At 33.3% G+C, this 18,448-nt stretch overlaps 4 protein-coding genes across 4 annotated transcripts; 3 read left to right on the top strand and 1 right to left on the bottom strand.

Moving 5' to 3' along the window:
* Positions 1-346: 346 nt before the first annotated feature.
* Positions 347-4,668, bottom strand: LOC114187347 (DUF1365 family protein). The gene is made up of 5 exons (XM_028075580.2): positions 4,281-4,668; positions 3,752-3,863; positions 3,196-3,288; positions 1,771-1,971; positions 347-738 (listed from the first exon to the last, which is right to left on the bottom strand). Exons 1-5 carry the CDS (start codon positions 4,595-4,597, stop codon positions 508-510), a joined length of 954 nt encoding a protein of 317 aa, XP_027931381.1. The 5' UTR covers positions 4,598-4,668; the 3' UTR covers positions 347-507.
* Positions 4,669-8,266: 3,598 nt separating this feature from the next.
* LOC114187346 (pyruvate dehydrogenase E1 component subunit beta-3, chloroplastic-like) lies at positions 8,267-11,893 on the top strand. The gene is made up of 4 exons (XM_028075579.2): positions 8,267-8,573; positions 8,681-8,790; positions 8,905-8,939; positions 10,547-11,893. The coding sequence occupies exons 1-4, from the start codon at positions 8,498-8,500 to the stop codon at positions 11,517-11,519; spliced, it is 1,194 nt and encodes a 397-aa protein (XP_027931380.1). The 5' UTR covers positions 8,267-8,497; the 3' UTR covers positions 11,520-11,893.
* A 1,228-nt stretch (positions 11,894-13,121) lies between these two features.
* LOC114186903 (Galactose oxidase/kelch repeat superfamily protein) lies at positions 13,122-15,724 on the top strand. Its single transcript, XM_028074975.2, has one exon. It carries the CDS (start codon positions 14,300-14,302, stop codon positions 15,515-15,517), a length of 1,218 nt encoding a protein of 405 aa, XP_027930776.2. The 5' UTR covers positions 13,122-14,299; the 3' UTR covers positions 15,518-15,724.
* Positions 15,725-16,814: 1,090 nt separating this feature from the next.
* On the top strand, positions 16,815-17,344 carry LOC114186905 (outer envelope membrane protein 7). The gene has a single exon (XM_028074976.2). It carries the CDS (start codon positions 16,913-16,915, stop codon positions 17,156-17,158), a length of 246 nt encoding a protein of 81 aa, XP_027930777.1. The 5' UTR covers positions 16,815-16,912; the 3' UTR covers positions 17,159-17,344.
* The last annotated feature ends 1,104 nt before the right edge of the window (positions 17,345-18,448 follow it).

Here is an 18,448-nt window from a genome sequence, read left to right as displayed (position 1 = left end):
AAAATGAAGACTTTCTTCATGTTTATTTCATTTTCTCATTTATTCACATACACATGTATGTCTATGCACTTATATACAATTACAGTTAAGTTATTAATTTCCACAAATAATTTCTCTGCGTAATTTATTTTCAAAATCCTTGTTTTCCAAAAAAATTGAGCTTTAATTTTTCAAATAATGAAGTTTAAAAATTATTATATTTCATCATAACATATCAAAACAACGAAATGATAGTTTTATTACACTTCATTTTTCAACATTTCGAAGTTATAACAAGGCAAAGTCAAACACATGGTGGAAAGAAATTGAAGGTTGTGGAGATAATGAATGGGAATGGAAACAGTAGTTGAAAGTAGAAGGGAGATAAAGGTTATTTCAAACCCTTAAATACTGATAATCATTGTCATGAAGATCAAACAATGTTATCAACTAATGAGTAATCCTTTAAGAAATCAGGGTAATGATGACATATTTCAAGGAAACATAAAAACAAATGGTTACTATTTTCTATGACCATGGCCACTTAGCATCTCTCCATCTAAACCACCGGTTTTTGGAACTTACTTCATCTAAGCAACAATTTTGGTCACTTTCTCTATGTTGCAGATGCCTATTATCATCACTAAATCCACAACACTGCAGTGTTCTATCCCTTGTCAACGCTTCCTCCTTGTATGTGGGAATGTTATATCTGGGGTGTTGGACAAAACGCACATTTTTCCACCACAGTTTTAAAGCCTGTGAAAAACAAGATTCAGCAGGATGAACATACTGAACACGGTACAAGCATAGGTCAATTGAAAAGAAAGCAAAAGATTTAGTTATATCCCACAACACTATCGTTTTTTAGCACACAGATAGGATGCACTTCTCAATTCAAATGAAAATTTGATTATGATTTGTTGCCAATACTCGCATGCTATTATCCCACAAATATTTTTTTACTATGCTTGATGATTTTACAAGTTACACTTAGATTGTTTTGCTAAAACCAAAGGTAGAAGTGGGATTACATGTGCATAATTTTATTTACTAGGCTGAAAGGCAATTTGATGTAAGGGTCAAACCATTCCATACGATAATGGGTTGTTTTTATGATATATTTGTTTCCTAACCATGGTATAAGAGAGGAATGTTAAAAACATATGTTTTGCATCTTCTTTCCAATAAACTTGTAATTATTGAGTCAATTTTGTGCTGGTCCCAAATAAAAACATGGACACACTAAATGAGACCCACATAAGTTCATCCTGTTAGAGAATGTCCAAGAATATATCATTAGCATTTCTCCAAGTTTTGTTGCCAAAAGCTGTGCACACAACCAAATTTAAGTTAAAAACTATTACTGGATAACCATATTTATTATGCCAAAGCAATCATTATTCAAATCCAAAGGAGTATACAAGATAATTCAGATAAGAGATATAAAACTATTAGATATAAAAATACATTCACAAACCTTCAAGTACTAACTCAAGCTTGTGGGAAAGTTCATGCTTGACATGGTACTATAATTCTATTCCCTATGATCACATGATCAACAGTTTAGTCACTATTGTCCCCGATTATTTCAGTACAGAAGGCTACCTCTGATTATAAGGTGCTGCTCTCAGCAAATTTCAGTTCCAATCACACTTCAAATTTTAGTAATTTCAAGTTCGAAACTCTTAAATTGCTTGCAAAAAAATCATATCGCAGTCTGACAGCATTTGCTCTATATACTTGTCATCTAAGAACACAGCAAGAGGAAAGTATGAAAAAGAAACTTACATGCCAATATATCCAAACTGCAACTTTATGAGGCATCAACCAAAAGAAAACTTCATGATCTAACTCTGGGGATGAGCTCAGCTTTTTGGCTTTCAGAGTGGCAGTAAAATAGTTTCCATGCTGAGGATGATGAACTGAAATTGATATTGTAAGATTCTCTCCAGGATCACTTGCTTTGATATTCCAACTTCCTAGCATATCCTACCATAGCACAGGGAGTTGATTATCAATAAAATGAGGACAAATTATATAAACTTATTGTGATTATATTAAAAATTAAATTTAACCATGTAGACAAGTATTTTACGTAAACCATGATATCTAGAAAACATTGTAGTATACATAGGAAAAGTATTAGTCCCGAGTCTTCATTACCATCATTTAGTTCCAGTTTTATTTCCCTAACATAGTGAACAGTGGTATATTTACTCTCTATATTCTGAGCATGACAGTATTTTATTTGCATCCTCTTAAAAGAGACAAAATACAGATAGAAGGGGCGCTCAAACCGTGTCCTCTGTTCTATATAGACATAATCCACTAAATATAGGAGATAATTTTCCTATTTACATGATACAATGTGCCTATAACTACATAGACCCTAATTAAATAAGGAAAACAAATCATAAGATATGTATAAAAAGAATAATTTATTGTAGATCTTTTAAGATACTCTAAAAATATTCTAAGCTATAAAAATGATATCATCAAATATTTGTTAGATTTAAAACATCCTAATTTAAATATATCAGTCAGTGAATTATCATAATTGTAGACCACATCATAGCATTTGCAAAACCATATCCATAGGTTCTTGCCAATAACTGTAATTTTTCATTCTTAACAACTTTCAATACAATTTAACTCCATAGCATATCTGATTTATGGCAACCGAACCATGTAAACGACAGTAGTATACAGCAGACTGTGATATAATATAACTTGATCCTTTTCTGGAACCTCCCACAGGCAACATCATTTGAAGCTACTTTGGGCGCACGAATAAGAGAAAACACAGAATCCAAAAGCAAAAGGTAAGCTTGCCAACTAATCAAACATTTGTCTCAGAGTATAATATTCCATGTGATGTCTCCAAAAGTATAGTTTTTTCCTTACCACTTCTATAAACACGGAGAAAATTTTATCTCTTGTTATTTATATCATTAGCTAAGTGCAAGTAGACTCAATATCCAGTTCGGGAAGATGAACACCAAACAAAAGGTGCAGAACAGTGTCAATAAACCAATTCTCAACAACCACAAGAGAAAGAAAAAAAAAATACAAGGGTAGAGAGGAACTGAGGTGGCAACTTTTGTTTTTTCAATCTGGATAAAATACAACAATATTGAACAAATAATAGTTAAGTGAACCATAAACATAATGTCGTAACTCCTTAATTCTCAAAAGCAAAAGGAACTTACATACCATAAAAGGACTGACATGCAAAGCCTTGGCCACTAGATCAGAGTGCGGGTCGAAAACAAAAGATACTCTTTCACCCCATGGTGTATTTGTAACCTGAAACCCAAAAAAAAATTGCAGTATTGTGAACACAGCAAAATATGGTCCCAAACATCCTACTGATAGTAAGAGAACTAGACCCTTGCACAACGTTTCAGCAGATTCTAAATATCTACTTGGGGACATTATTTTATAGAATTGGAAAAAGTAATGAAAATTTTTCATTTGAATTTCGAAATACTTATCCTTCCCCACTTCCATCGAAGAACAAAAACAAATCTATTTTTTATTTAATAAAGAGTAACCTGATAAGAAATGAAGCTGCTAAAATGCTGTCAATCATGCCAACAAAAAGAACACATCAATTATAAGCCTAAATGTGTCTTATTTGAGCGAGTTGAGTGGAGTTGATACTGAGAAATATTACCCGCTGATGACTTGAGTGGGGAACGAAGCATAAATTAGAAAGTCACAGAAACTAAAAAAGAAAAGAAAAAGAGAGAACAACTTTGTCACACACCTCGGCAATGCACTTCTTCAACCGTTTAGTAGAGCCTTCAACAGCATAACAATAATACACACTCAAAGGATTCTGCTCATAACCCACACTAGGGGGGATTGTCAGGAGAAAACTGCAGAATTGGGTTCGACATTAAGCAATATCAAATTAACACTTCACAACGTAGAAACATAAAACATCTTAGTTTCCTTAAACATAAATTTCTCATTATTCGAGAACAAAAACAAGAAAATAAAATAAATTGAGATTTTTAAAGTTAAAATTGCAACTACTTTATAAACTCTCCGGTCTAACTTCTCCAAAAGCTTATAGAGATAAAGTTGATTTTAACAAAGGAAAAAAAAAACTCTGAAAGCTCAATCCTTCTCTTCTTCTTTTTTTCGATGCAAGCTTATCCAAACAAAAAAGTCATAATTTATAGCCATAAGCTATTAGTCACTGAAAACAAATTGAAACGTCAAGGTGAAATTTTGCATGGCTCTAGCAAAACCGAATGGGAAAAATATTAGAAAAAAAAAAGATGAATTACATTGGTCCATTGGTATCTGTAATTTGGCGAGCTTCTTCAGGAGAAAGATGGTCGTGAGGCGCGTGACGTGCACAGTCGAGGTCAATGAATGCGTAGCGAACCCGATATTGGAATGAATGGTTTACGGGGTGACGACGTTGGTGCCACACTGTGCCTTCGTAGAGAGATACGGATTCGACTTCATCTCTGGATAAGGAAGAAGCGGCGCGTGCGGATTCCCGCCGCCGCAGTAGCGCGTTAAAGGGAAGGATAAGGGACAGCAGAAGAGAGGTGAGGAAATTGTACACGATAGAGCAAAGAAGATAAAATATTTCCATTATTATTTTTTTCAATTTTTCTTTGATTGTAAAGTCTCTTGCCAATCAAGTTTCTTCTGTCAGGGAAACATAAACCCTTACACATTAAGTAGCACAGATAAAAAGGTGTATTTGAAATTTATAAGAATATTGAAATCCATACAATTGGTTAATTGTTTAAATAAATGTAGAATATAAATAAAAACTGTCTCTCTATTTTTAGAAAGAAGAAAAATAATAATGTCTCTCTATGTAATAAAAAAAAAATAACAATAATAGTTATGTTATATCATAAATAGCGGATGGTACTGGGTGTTTTAGAATGTGAATGATTTAATAAGTGTAAATAAAATTGTGAGGGAGCAATAACAATGATAATTACAAAGATAAATAGGACATGCAAAATATTTAACCAAAATAATCCTTTTTTGTAACATGTACGGTTGCATCTAAATTTAATTTTTTTATTTTAAGGTTTTTATAATATAAACTTTTAAATAAATCAAATTTCAAGTAATATTAATATAAAATTTAATACTTATAATAATTTAAAATAGTTTATTGTTTAATAAATAAATAATAAATTATTAAAAATAAGAATAAATTATTAGATAACTAAAATGTTCATCTTTTATCGTTAAAATGGTTTCAGCCAATTAGAATTTTTAGTTAATATAAAATTAATCGATTCATATAATTCAAGAATCACGTAATAATTCAAATATTTCGTATATCAAAATTTAACATCAACTCTCAACTATATTAAATTGTTTACTTTTTTCAAAATCAACCACTCATCATCCACACATTTTTTATAATAGTAATTAAAATTCATACATGTATAATACTAACCAATTTTACAAAAGAAAAAAAAATTAGTTAGTTTATTTTATTTTATTATATTTAACTTTTGTTTTTATCAAGTTCAAACTCTCGTAAAATATTTTATCTACACAAATAAAATTTACATTATTGATTTAAACATCATAACAAAAATATATTTTGAACGCAAAATAGTCATAAAATATTTTATCTATATAAATAAAATTTATATTATTGATTTGAATATTGTAACAAAAATATATTTTGAACTCAAAATAATCGAATGCAAGTAGTTTTTCCTCACATACAAGCATATAATTAAGAATAACTATTGCAAGATTGTCATATTTTGATAAATTTTTCGAAAGAATATTTATGGAGTTTCATTAGTAACCTTTATTTATACCATCATTTAATAGGAAGATACCAAGACAAACTTTCAACTCTAATACCAACGAGACATAAATTTGTAAGTATTTATCTTTATATAATATTCCACTTTCAATTTTTTTTTTCTAAAGTTAACAAACATTTTAGCACGAAGAATTTTATATATTTTAAATAAATAAACCACTCTTCTCCCTCGTCGAAACAAATAATATAACGGATTTCATCAAATCGTTAAATTATCTTTTACTAAATCAGATTAAAGCAGTGTTCTTTTGCGCAGATTGTATAAATCCGCTGATTTGCGCGGATGAATTTATAAAATTTTCATGTTCGTTTCTGATGATTTAAAAGCATGTGCACGGGGATGGATTTGCGAGATTTCACAAAATTTTTATTCTTCCAAAATGTGAAGATTTGTAACAATATTAGACACTTTGACGATTTTAACCAGTTTCAAAACTTTTTCTTCTCACAATATTTTAAATATTTATAATTATAAAAGATATTATTCTTAAATTATAATTTACATATATATTATTAATAATTATATATGATTATTTTTATTATACATATAAGATGTAACCGGTTATATAATAAAATAATAATAATAAATAATATATTTATTTGTGTAATATATTCTTCTCCCAGCATATATAAATTTTTTTTTTCATGTTTTGTGTTTTTTTTTCAAAATTCTTTTTTTCTAAGCTTTAAAAAAATTTATTTATTTATTATGACAAAAGATAACTCATTTCAAAATTTATTCAACAACATCATTTCAAAAATTAATCTTTTTTTACAAAAGGGTATTATGGTAAAGTAATAAATATATCAATTTTAACATATAATTTTATCTATCACATCAATCAAATCTTTCACTAACTTTCATAAAAATTATCTCCAAATCCACTCACTTTACCCTCCAAATCCACTCAAAAAAACACAAATATCCATCCTCTTAAATCTACACAAATCCATCTTCACACTCTCCCCCATATCCATCCATAAAAAGGAACACACCCTAAGCTCTTCCTCGCATAAAAATTTACATATTTGATTCGAAATTACAAGCTACGATAACTTTATAAAATTTTGATTGCTATATTCATTTTTTCAATTACCGTTTTTATTGATTGTTGAATCGTAAGTTTTATATATATATATATATATATATATATATATATATATATATATATATATATATATATATATTCACAAAATCGTTGGTAGGAAAATTAAATTTAAGTAGCCATGTTACCTTATTCTAATGAACAGCGGATGGAATGATAGAAGAAGCCAAACATGAGAATAAAAACCATGATAAACGTCACCAATCTTCATAGGAATTATTTAATTATATTGATAGGAATTTTATATTAAATGGTAACTAGGAAATATATGGTCTGTATTTTTTTGGAAACATGATATTTTAAATTGAAATATGCACTTTTCTTATGTTATCAAGGCACGATTTTCTTATCACATGTTTTGTATTATATCAACAAAAACAAATAATTTTTCAAAACAAAAATATATAATATTATGTAAATTAATTAATTAAATCAAATTCTCTTATGTTAATTTAAATCTGTATATTAATCTCCAAATAAATAAATAAAAACTGGTCAAAGAGGCTGCTAAAATAAGCTTCTAAAAATTCGGTCATTAAATTCAACTCATCACTTCGGTGATGGGGTTTGGTTAGATGTAGAGTGCCTTTGTCTCCGATTTCTCTCTCTCTCTTTCTCTATATTTAGTAATTTTATTTTATTTTTTTTTAAATTGACACCTCAACGTATTTCCTGAAAACTCGCCACCACCACATCATTCTATATTATGACATAAGCAATGGTTAATTGAGTCATTAAAATTTTCGTTAATTGAATTCTTCCTTTTTATTTTAATGCTAAAATTTTTGTCACAGTTACTATTTTTTCGTATAATGGCATTACATAACTAAATGTAGTATACGTAACAAGATACTTACAAAAAATATACTGTTGAAGTGAAAAAAAGTAACAAGATGTTAAACATAGACTGAACATTGTAGTTATCAAACTACAAAATGCAAGCTTCCTTTGTCGCATTTTCGAACAATGGAAGGAAGTATTCAAAATTCAGTTGTTTTCTGTCTCACGTTAATGGTTTCTTCCTCTATATTACAAAAATAAATAAATTTTGTTTCAAATATAATCACAAATATTACTTGTAATTTTCAGTCTTAATTCTATAGCTTTTATTTGTTTTTAAAAAATAGTACTTCTATTCCAATTTTCTTCTTTAATAAATCATTTTGGTAATACTAAAAACTACATCTTTAAAAGTGAGTGAAAATAGTAAAAGTAACTTTTAAAAAATCTCTGCATCATGATCCAATTATAAAATAAAATAAAATTTAGCATAATTAGAATGAAGTATAAAATGAAGATGTGAGTGATTGTTTTACATTAGATAGATGTTGGTAGGAGAAGTAAATAGACGAAAAAGAGTTGCATCGGTGAAGGCTACCTTAGCAACGTAAAAACATAGACACCAACACACAAACCAAACCTTTTTTTCTCGGTTTCTCCGCCCCTTCCGTCTCTTTCTTCCTCCCACTCTTTCTTCCTCTTATTTATATTTTTCGATTCACTCTAACGCTCCTGTCCCTTCCTCACTTTCTTCCTACTTCGATCTCTTCGCTCTTCCATTCATTCATTCCGTGTTTCCATGGCCACCCTTTTCAACCCTCCGCTCACCGCATTTCCCGCCACCAACAAACTCCACCTCCCATCACCCATCGCAGGTTTCTTCCAACTCTCAATTTTCCAATCTCCTCCCTCTTTTCTTTTTGTAAGTATTTTGCTTTTCCTGACTGAAATGTGTTATTTTTGGTGTTTTTTGATGATGCAGCGAGGAAAGGACAAATCTTCGTTGTCAGATCTGATGCGGGGATGAACCATCTCCTCTCAAGAGGAGCTCACAAGTCTCGGACTCCGAAGCTGCTTACTAATGCAGTCGCGGTGAGTTGTTTTTGACAATCCCATCATTATTATTAGTTTAATTTAGGATTATTGAGATGTAGCGTGCATAGTGTTTGTTATAATGCTGCTGATCGGCTTCTGGGTTGTTTTCAGACTAAGGCAGATAGTTCTACATCATCAAAAGCCGGGTAAGTTTCTTTCTGCTATCACTTTCTGTCACTCTTACACGCCCTTTTTTATTTAATGTTTTAATATAGTAGTGTCTTACAACACCATTTACAGTGTGTCAAGTGATGAAACTAAGTTATGTTTATCCTTTTTGGCTGGTAAATTTACCTCTTTATTTAATTTAGCTCAGTTTCTCTGTTCTGGTTATCTTCCTGCATTTACTTTTGCAAGTAATTTTGATTGTTTTGGTTATGTACACTTGTGCTGTGCTTGACCTCCACCTCACAACTTAAGCTGCTTTGAGAATCAGTATCTGACAATATTGAAAGCTGTTAGGTTCCTAAAGTGCCACGTCTTCCTAGTAGCCTTTGAGGCGAGAGGTACTTCTCGCGGCTTCTTTTTGTTTCCATCCAGAGGCTCTTTATTTTTATTTAGCTCGAAACAGGGAGACACCAAGAGCAGAAATTCCCCTTTTATGAACCAGATTACCCTTGTTATTAATGAAGGTTACTATTCTACTGAGTGGCCTTCTGGTTTAGAATCCAAGAGTGGAAATTCTCCTTTTATAAACTAACATACCAGAATCAGATTACTCTTGTTATTACTGGCTGCTATTTTACTGGGTGGCCTTCTAAGATTTGTACATTTTTTTCTGACGTTCAGAATAAAGGAATCTAAAGCCTTCTCAGAATGGACAACTTAATCCTTTCATTGTGCAAACTCAAAAAGACCCTTGCCTAGGCACCAAAAGCTAAACTTGTTCATTGCCTAAATGACCAAGACGGGGAGCTTTAGGAAATGGACATCATTGGTTTTGCCTTAGCTATAGCATTTCCCTGGTGCTAATGCTATCATAATTAGGTCAGGCTAATTCATTTTGCATAAGACCCACGTGAATTTCTCAAATAAGTTGACTTAGTTGTCACTTTCAAAATGATTGTGTTTATTTAGCCACCAGTAAAAAGGCAGAGCGCTGTTACATGTTTACTAATCATCTCTTAGGAATAGATAATAATTTTATGCGGCTGTTCTTTAGGAACAGATAATAATTTTATGTTGGCTGTTCTTTAGGAACAGATAATAATTTTATGTTGGCTGTTTTTTGTTAGTGTCATGTTTTTTAAATAGATGTCTTTACTTTGTACATGAAATGGGTTATAGGTGTGCATTTTACATTGAGAATGCCAGTGTTTTAACATTCATCTATACTGTATCACAACTTCTAAGCAACCCCTGGAGTCCTTGATTTTATGGTAACTTTGTTTGTTTTAGTAGTTGACTTTTGAATCACTTAAAAGGGTGTTCATAGCTACTTCATTGTTCTGGGTGTTTGAGTTTAATGCAAAAATAATCTCTTGTGCATTTCTCTGACCTTTTTTTAAGTCTGATGAAATGCAGTCGTAAGTAAAACCAAAGTGTAAGTTCGGAACCATGATAAAGGTTGGTTGGCTAGTAACATTTACGTGACACTTAATCTTGAATCCTGGTTAATAAAGGATTGGTTGAACTTTCTAAAAGCATGCTTTGGCATATGTTGTATGCTCTTATTGCCTGAGTTAGTTGTAGAAATAGGATGAGATGGTGCCAAATGATGATGAAATTGACCAGATATGCACTTGACTCTCAGGCATGAACTTCTCCTCTTTGAGGCCCTACGAGAAGGTTTGGAAGAAGAGATGGAGAGGGATCCTCGTGTATGTGTCATGGGTGAGGATGTCGGTCATTATGGTGGATCTTACAAAGTGACCAAGGGCCTAGCTCCTAAGTTTGGGGACCTCAGGGTTCTGGACACCCCTATTGCTGAGAATGCCTTCACAGGCATGGGCATTGGAGCTGCCATGACTGGTCTGAGGCCAATTGTTGAGGGCATGAACATGGGTTTTCTACTTCTGGCATTCAACCAGATCTCCAACAACTGTGGCATGCTCCATTACACGTCTGGAGGCCAATTTAAAATACCAATTGTTATCCGTGGACCCGGTGGAGTTGGGCGGCAACTAGGGGCTGAGCACTCACAGCGACTTGAGTCATACTTTCAATCAATCCCTGGAATCCAAATGGTTGCCTGCTCAACTCCTTATAATGCCAAGGGCTTGATGAAAGCTGCTATCAGAAGCGAGAACCCTGTGATACTTTTTGAGCATGTGTTGCTTTATAACCTCAAGGAGAGAATTCCTGATGAGGAGTATGTATTATCACTTGAAGAAGCTGAGATGGTTAGGCCTGGGGAACATGTCACAATTTTAACCTATTCCAGAATGAGGTATCATGTCATGCAAGCTGCCAAGACATTGGTGAACAAAGGGTACGATCCTGAAGTAATTGACATAAGATCTTTGAAACCATTTGACCTTTACACAATTGGAAATTCAGTGAAGAAAACTCATCGCGTGTTAATTGTTGAAGAGTGTATGCGCACAGGTGGAATTGGTGCTAGTCTGACAGCTGCTATTACTGAAAATTTCAATGATTATTTGGATGCTCCTATTATATGTTTATCCTCTCAGGATGTGCCAACGCCATATGCAGGGACATTGGAGGAATGGACTGTGGTTCAACCTGCTCAGATTGTCGCAGCAGTCGAGCAGCTCTGCCAGTAATTGATGAAAAATCAGTCCCAATAAGGACATGGTTTTGGTAAAGCTATAGCTAGAACCTGCTTTACAAGTTTCCCATTTCCTTTTGTATTTCTCTTCCAAGTCCCCCCATGACCTAAACCTTTTTATTTAATTTTGGATAAACTTTTGTATTTTTTTCCATAAAACAGTTACAATTCTCACCGAATCTGAGGTAGTTTCAATTAGTTCATCTGCATCATTATAGTGGTTACTATCTTGTTAGGCCAAGAACTTTCGTATTTGTAGTATGTGTTGAACCGACCACAAATTCTTATTTGTAGGCCTATTTTGTAAGAGTGATATTATTCATACACCATACTTTTGACATTTTTATCTCACTATTGACGTTCATCAAATTGCCTATCTTATCACACACGTCTCTCTATTCTTTGTATAAATTGTTGTTAGTAGTCAGTACAACTATCATTTTGAAACCACTTTTATGAATGAATCGGTTTTATAAATGATATAGAAAACATGTGATTGCAGCACTCTGTTATTTTTCATCGTAGGCCAAGTTAATCAAGCCGTACGAATGATTAATCACATTATGATTCATTTTTCTGATTGGTGATGATGGTCTTTGACGAGTGATGAAAGAGTTAGTAATAACGACAATGATAACCATGGATGTGGGGATAATAGAAATGATAACGAAGAAGAACGTCTACATGATATCGAAAATAGTGGTAATAGTAGTTTTTGACGATAGCCAACATGAAAAAGTGCAATATATGGTTTATGGTGGAAATTGGTCTAGTAACTAATGGATCTTTTAATTGAATATTGAATATAAAAGATTTTATGACTTGTTGCCAACCTTTTAATCTAGAAAAAAACAAAAGTATTGAAGTAGCAAGGATGTTGCGAGTTTGGGTGGAGCGACACGCATTGAAGTAGTGGGTGGTGTCGTGGTAGACAAATGTCATACGGGATATGTTTGGTACATCTTGTCTTTTATGAGTGCCCAATTAAAAGATTTTTAAAAAATTATATAATGTGAAATATTTAATGTTGAAATAGTCATACAATTCAATAACAAAATATGAATTAAAAGAAGTTCTCTTTCTTGAGAGTAAAAGCAAATCCCTAAAATTGCTGCTAAAATAACATGTGTACAAGCTATTTTAATTTTAAAATTTTATCTATAACAATTGAAATAAAAAATAAAATTTGTATAATGTGATTAATAAGGTAAAAGGTCTAAACAACCATGACGAAAATAATCTTTCATGCCCACTTGAAAAGAAACTGATTCTCTCTCTTGAGAATGTAATTAGTTGAGAAAGACCTTCCGATTGAACATAATTTAATTATCGTTGTTTGGAAAATCTGGTGAGTTAAGGAATTAAAGAAATGAGTGTAGTATTTAATTTTATCCAATTAAACCTAATTTCTTCCAATTTAAGATAACTCAATTAATTATTTTCCGGAAAGAGAATATTTTTTACAAGAAGTTTAATATTTAATTTGTCAATTCATACCCACTATAACTTTTTGATTAAAACATTGTAGTTATTAATTTCTTAACAAGACTAGAAGAACACTGGCTTGGAAGCTTTATATTTTGTTTGATATATTGTGAGAAAGTTGGAGCATGGACATAAATAAGATCCATGATTACCTTCAATGAACGCGTGTAGCAGTTCAAGTTTAGATGAGTGGAGATTAATCTTTGTCTGTCCTCACTGTTTAGCTTTTCTCAAGTGACAGTGATGAATAGAATAAAAGGTTCGGAAAACCCTGAAACAGTAGAGCGTGGTGACTACAGCCATTCCATGTTGTTGCTGTGCATTTTTTGTGTGGCGTGTGAAAGCAACGACCTCAAAAGCGCGTGGTTTTGTCTGCATGAATCTGCACTACTGGAGTCATGTTTGCCACACAATAATCAAATCTTTCTTTGATCACAACAATCATCAAGAACGGGTCATCCTCTTCTTCTCTTTATCCCTATATTCTTGTGCTAAAAAGCAAAGTCTGCTCCTCAATCTCATCTTCTCTTTCTCCCCAACCTCTTTACTAATTCCTTGATTCTCTCTTATAAGTTTTTGTTTTTTGTCCACTTCATTTTTCCCTTGTTTGTTGTGTTGTCTTTGTTTGTTTGGGCTCCAGTGTTTCTTACCACCTTCATAAATTGGGGGTTGTCTTTATCTTAATAAGATATTTTAGGGGTAATCGCTGGCTAGCTTTTTGTTTTTCTGGCCTTCTGCTCTGGAATTTCGTATATGGTTGAGATTTTTATCTGCTGTCTCTGAGGTGTTGTTTCTGGTGGGCCTTGAATAGGGAAAATTGTGGCTGGTGCAAGTTAAGAATTTTGGGGTTAGCTAAAGTTAAAATCTTGATGAATCTCATTTGGTAAAGGCGTTGGCTTTAGGTGAAGAGGGCACGTCTCCATATTTGTGATGTGTGAAATACTTTTATAAAGTTAGAGATTTTAAGGAGGAGAATTTTGTTTTAGTTGCATCCTACATCAGCTTTTAGATCATTGTGGTGGAGGAATTGGTGCTTCTTCTCTTTATTGTGGATTTGATTTGGGGGATTCCTTTTATTTGTCCCAAAAATCTATGAGGGAATCACTTGAAGTAACATTGGAATAGCTTCTTAACCTCCAGTTTGAAATTGGGTGTCACTGTGTGGTTGGATATTGTTCCAACCCATTCTAGAATACAAAAAAGCAGGAACTGGAAGTTTGGTAATCAGAGAGAAGGTAAAAGTTTTAGTATTTAACAGGGGTTTTATAGCTGAATATTTGAGATTTAAAGATGCAGCGTGTCAGATTTTCTTCTCAACAGTCACCAGTACACAAACTAGGGGATCCTCAAATGAAATTATCTCCTAAGTTTAGGTTAGCGGCGGTGCAATCTTCTTTGGCAAATCCATCACCAGAGTTAGAGCATTCTCTAAGAGAGGAACCCTTAATTCCTAGCCTTCCTGATGACGTTGCTCTGAATTGTCTTCTCCGGATTCCAGTTCAGAGTCACTCAGCTTGTAGAGCTGTCTGCAAGAGGTGGCATATGCTACTTGGTAACAAAGAGAGGTTTTTCACCAACAGGAAGCAATTTGGTCTGAAAGACCCTTGGCTTTTTGTATTTGCCTACCACAAGTGCACTGGGAAGATCCAATGGCAGGTCCTTGACCTCACACACTTTTCTTGGCACACTATCCCTGCAATGCCTTGTAAAGACAGGGTCTGCCCTCATGGTTTTAGGTGTGTTTCGATCCCCCGTGATGGCACGCTGTATGTCTGTGGTGGCATGGTTTCTGATGTGGATTGCCCTCTTGACTTGGTGTTGAAATATGAGATGCAGAAGAATAGGTGGACTGTGAAGAACAGAATGATCACTGCTAGGTCCTTTTTTGCTAGTGGAGTCATCGATGGAATGATTTATGCAGCTGGGGGAAATAGTACTGATCTTTTTGAGCTAGATTCTGCTGAAGTGTTGGATCCTCTCAATGGGAGTTGGCGTCCTATTGCTAACATGGGAACAAATATGGCATCTTATGATGCTGCTGTTCTCAATGGGAAACTTCTTGTCACTGAAGGGTGGTTGTGGCCTTTTTATGTTTCTCCAAGAGGCCAGGTCTATGATCCTACAACCAATAACTGGGAGAATATGGCTGTTGGACTCAGAGAAGGCTGGACTGGCTCCAGTGTCGTTGTTTACGGTCATTTGTTTGTTGTTTCTGAGCTTGAAAGAATGAAGCTAAAGGTATATGAACCTCAAACTGATTCCTGGGAAGCCATAGAAGGACCTCCTCTGCCTGAGCAAATATGCAAGCCTTTTGCTGTGAGTGCTTGTGATTGTCATATTTATGTTGTGGGTCGAAATCTTCTGGTTGCTGTTGGCCATATCTCTAAATTGAAACCAAAAGAAAGTTGTAAGGAACAGTGGAACTTTGGTGTTCGATGGAATGTAATTGATGCGCCAGAATGTTTGTCTGATCTCACTCCTTCAAGCTCTCAGGTGCTGTTTGCTTAGTTTTTCATTACCCTGTAATATTATGCTACGAATGTTGTATGAATAAAAATGTTACCACTATAATTATTGTAGGTCTAAAAGTTGTAATAGCTATGTAAAGGAACAATTTAATCAGTTTTTGAATTGTATCAGTGATAGTATCTTCTTATGGTTGCTTGGGCAGTGTTAACTGTACATCAATATTTTTACATTGATATTTTCTCCTTAGTGGATGTCTCTATGGTTTCATTACATTGTCAGAATCAGAAGTTCTAGTTTTATTTGTCTCCAAAACCGTATCAGATGCAATCTTTGAAAGGACAGAAGCAGAATAATACTTGTTTGTATAAAGCCTTTTTGTTTGTCAATGCTTCAGTTGCTCCACCTGACCATTAAAAATCAAAGTGGCGGATCCTGAGGCTCTGTATTATAATATTTCACCATAAACGTATATAGGAGAAGAAAATAAATTGAAATAAAATTTGCTTATTTATAAGCTCAATTTAACACTTTTAAAGAGTTTCATCTGTCAATCCGGTTCTTTATTTAACTTAGACATAGTTCAAAACTTTCAGTTTTGTCTATAAATATGATGTCACTTTCAAATGAATTCTGGTATTCGTTCCAACGTTGTGTATGTGCTCTGTGGTTACATTTCCTCATTCTGCCACTTCTGAAGATTTCAGTTTTTCATTTCGATCCTCTGTTCCAAAAGACAAAGTCTATCTTTATCACCACGTTTCTCTTGATGGTAGTCACTGTCAAATGATGGAAAATATGATTCTTGATTTTGAGGTGGCGTTTGTTCGATGTAAGAGAAAGTTAATCCAATCCACATGGTGTGCAAGTGGAAGGAGTGGTGGTGCAGCTGTAATGGTCAAGGCAAGTTGACCAGTGTGTGAACATTTGAATTAGGTGGGAAAATTCTTAATGCTATGCAATGAACGTTCTTCCAATGCAACATTTAAGCTTTCTTTGCATAGAGTAGTGACTAAGCAGCTTTTTAAGCTTTGTCGAATGATTAAATTTAAATCATAGGCTACGGAATTAGTAATTTTTTGAGTATTTATTAGTCCAAGATTATTGAAGAAATTTTCTTTGGGATTGTTGAAGAATGAAGGTTTACCATAGCCACAGAACAGTGTGGGCAATTGGGTCAATGTCTAATGAATTTAATTCCAAAAGGGTAAATTAGGAATTTTAAAACGTAAGGGGGTATAGGTTGAAATTATTGGGGTGCAGGAATAACAAAATGCCCTGAAAGAAGACAAGGAACATATTGGGCCGATGGGTAGCCCAATAAGAACCCGCAGAACAGTTATGCCTTACTTGGTAGTTGAGTCTCATTTGGGACGTTGACGATGATCGTTAATCTCTGTTAAAACAAAAAAAGTTTGAGAAGAAAAGTGAAAGGGAATGGGTGCGATAACGAGCGCGGTGATAGCAGTGGTGGGAGTGATTTTGGGTTGGATCACAATAGAGATAGCGTGTAAACCTTGTCTTGAAAAGGGTCGCGAAGCCATCGATCGAAGTCTCAATCCAGATTACGATCCCGACGACGATGAAGACAACGCCATCCGCGCCCCACTCAATCCCCCCGCCGTCTCCAACAGCTCCTCCTCCGCCGCCATCGCTTCCTCCGCCGCCGTCAAAGCCGTTTGAAATTTGTGACGGGTCTGGTATTCAATATCTGTACCCATAGTGTTTTTTTCTTCTTCTTTGAGAACAGTAAATGAAAAGACTGGGTTTTTTCATCTGGGGTGGATCTGTGTTGTTTGTCTGAGAGTGGTTTGGGATATTAACTCTGTTTTATATTGTTGAATAATAGAATGTGGATGTTGTAATTTACCTCAAGCGTTGTGGCTGGGAATGTATTGGATCGTGTAAATTGCATACGTTTGTTAAAAGGGATTGGAATGGGATGAATTGGTGAGAATTGAAATCAAATGATTGGGTTATAAAATTATTTAATTCAACGGTCACATAATCTCAGTGTGAGAAGCATCTTAAAAAGCAGAGTTAAATTATATTAATACCAATGCATAGATACAGATGAACCTTCCCAATAGTTTTGGTTGGTAAGGGTGATATTACTGTATGATATTCAGATTGTCAGAGGTGGATGACATAGTTATTATAGTAGGTATCAGATATCCTTTAAATTGTTTGAACTGAAAAATATACAATAATACAACTAATCCCATCCAGCTTTAGAAAATGAAGCTTATAAAATCGAGTACAAAATTATAAAAATAAATTACTTAAATCAAAGCACAACATATTAATTGATGTAATGTATTAAAATTCTACTTTTTAAAATTAATTAATTATTTTTCAAATGTAGTTTATGAAATAAGAGATATGGTTAAACTAGCATACTTTGTCACGATTTAGAATTGTTTAAATTAATTTAACATTAAGCAATAGGATTTTTTTTAAAATAAAACAATAAATTAAATTTTATAATACAAGATAAATTGTGGCATAGTGAGAAAAAAGAATGTAACTTAAAAATACTGTTTCAAGAGTGCGGGTTCAGTTGACAAAATCGAAGTACATAAATTTTCATCAAAAACAATTATATAAATGGGCATAAAGCTTGCGATATGTAGATCAGAAACCCGAGAGGATTTAATAGACAAATCTTTTTCACCGCCGTTAATTAGAAATAATCTTTTAATGAGAAAATGGAATAACTAATACAGGTAAAAAAATTATAAAAGATAACATTGTAATTGAATAGATAATGATATAAGGAAACCTTATACCGTCAATATATTATTTTTTATTCTAAATATACTTTCTAGAATCGTAATTTGATTTTCTTTATCAAGTTTTGAAGCAAACAAGTAATTAAACTTGAGCAATTCTATTGTCAGCTGAAGTAACCGAAGAATTCCAAAATAAATAGAAAGTAGCTGAAATCGAAAAGCAAGGACAGTTATAGATCAA

This window comes from Vigna unguiculata, chromosome 6 (assembly GCF_037176805.1).
Source record: "Vigna unguiculata cultivar grain cowpea cultivar isolate G323 ecotype 2 chromosome 6, ASM3717680v1, whole genome shotgun sequence".
NCBI lineage: Eukaryota > Viridiplantae > Streptophyta > Magnoliopsida > Fabales > Fabaceae > Vigna > Vigna unguiculata.
This window is presented reverse-complemented; position numbering and strand designations above follow the sequence as displayed.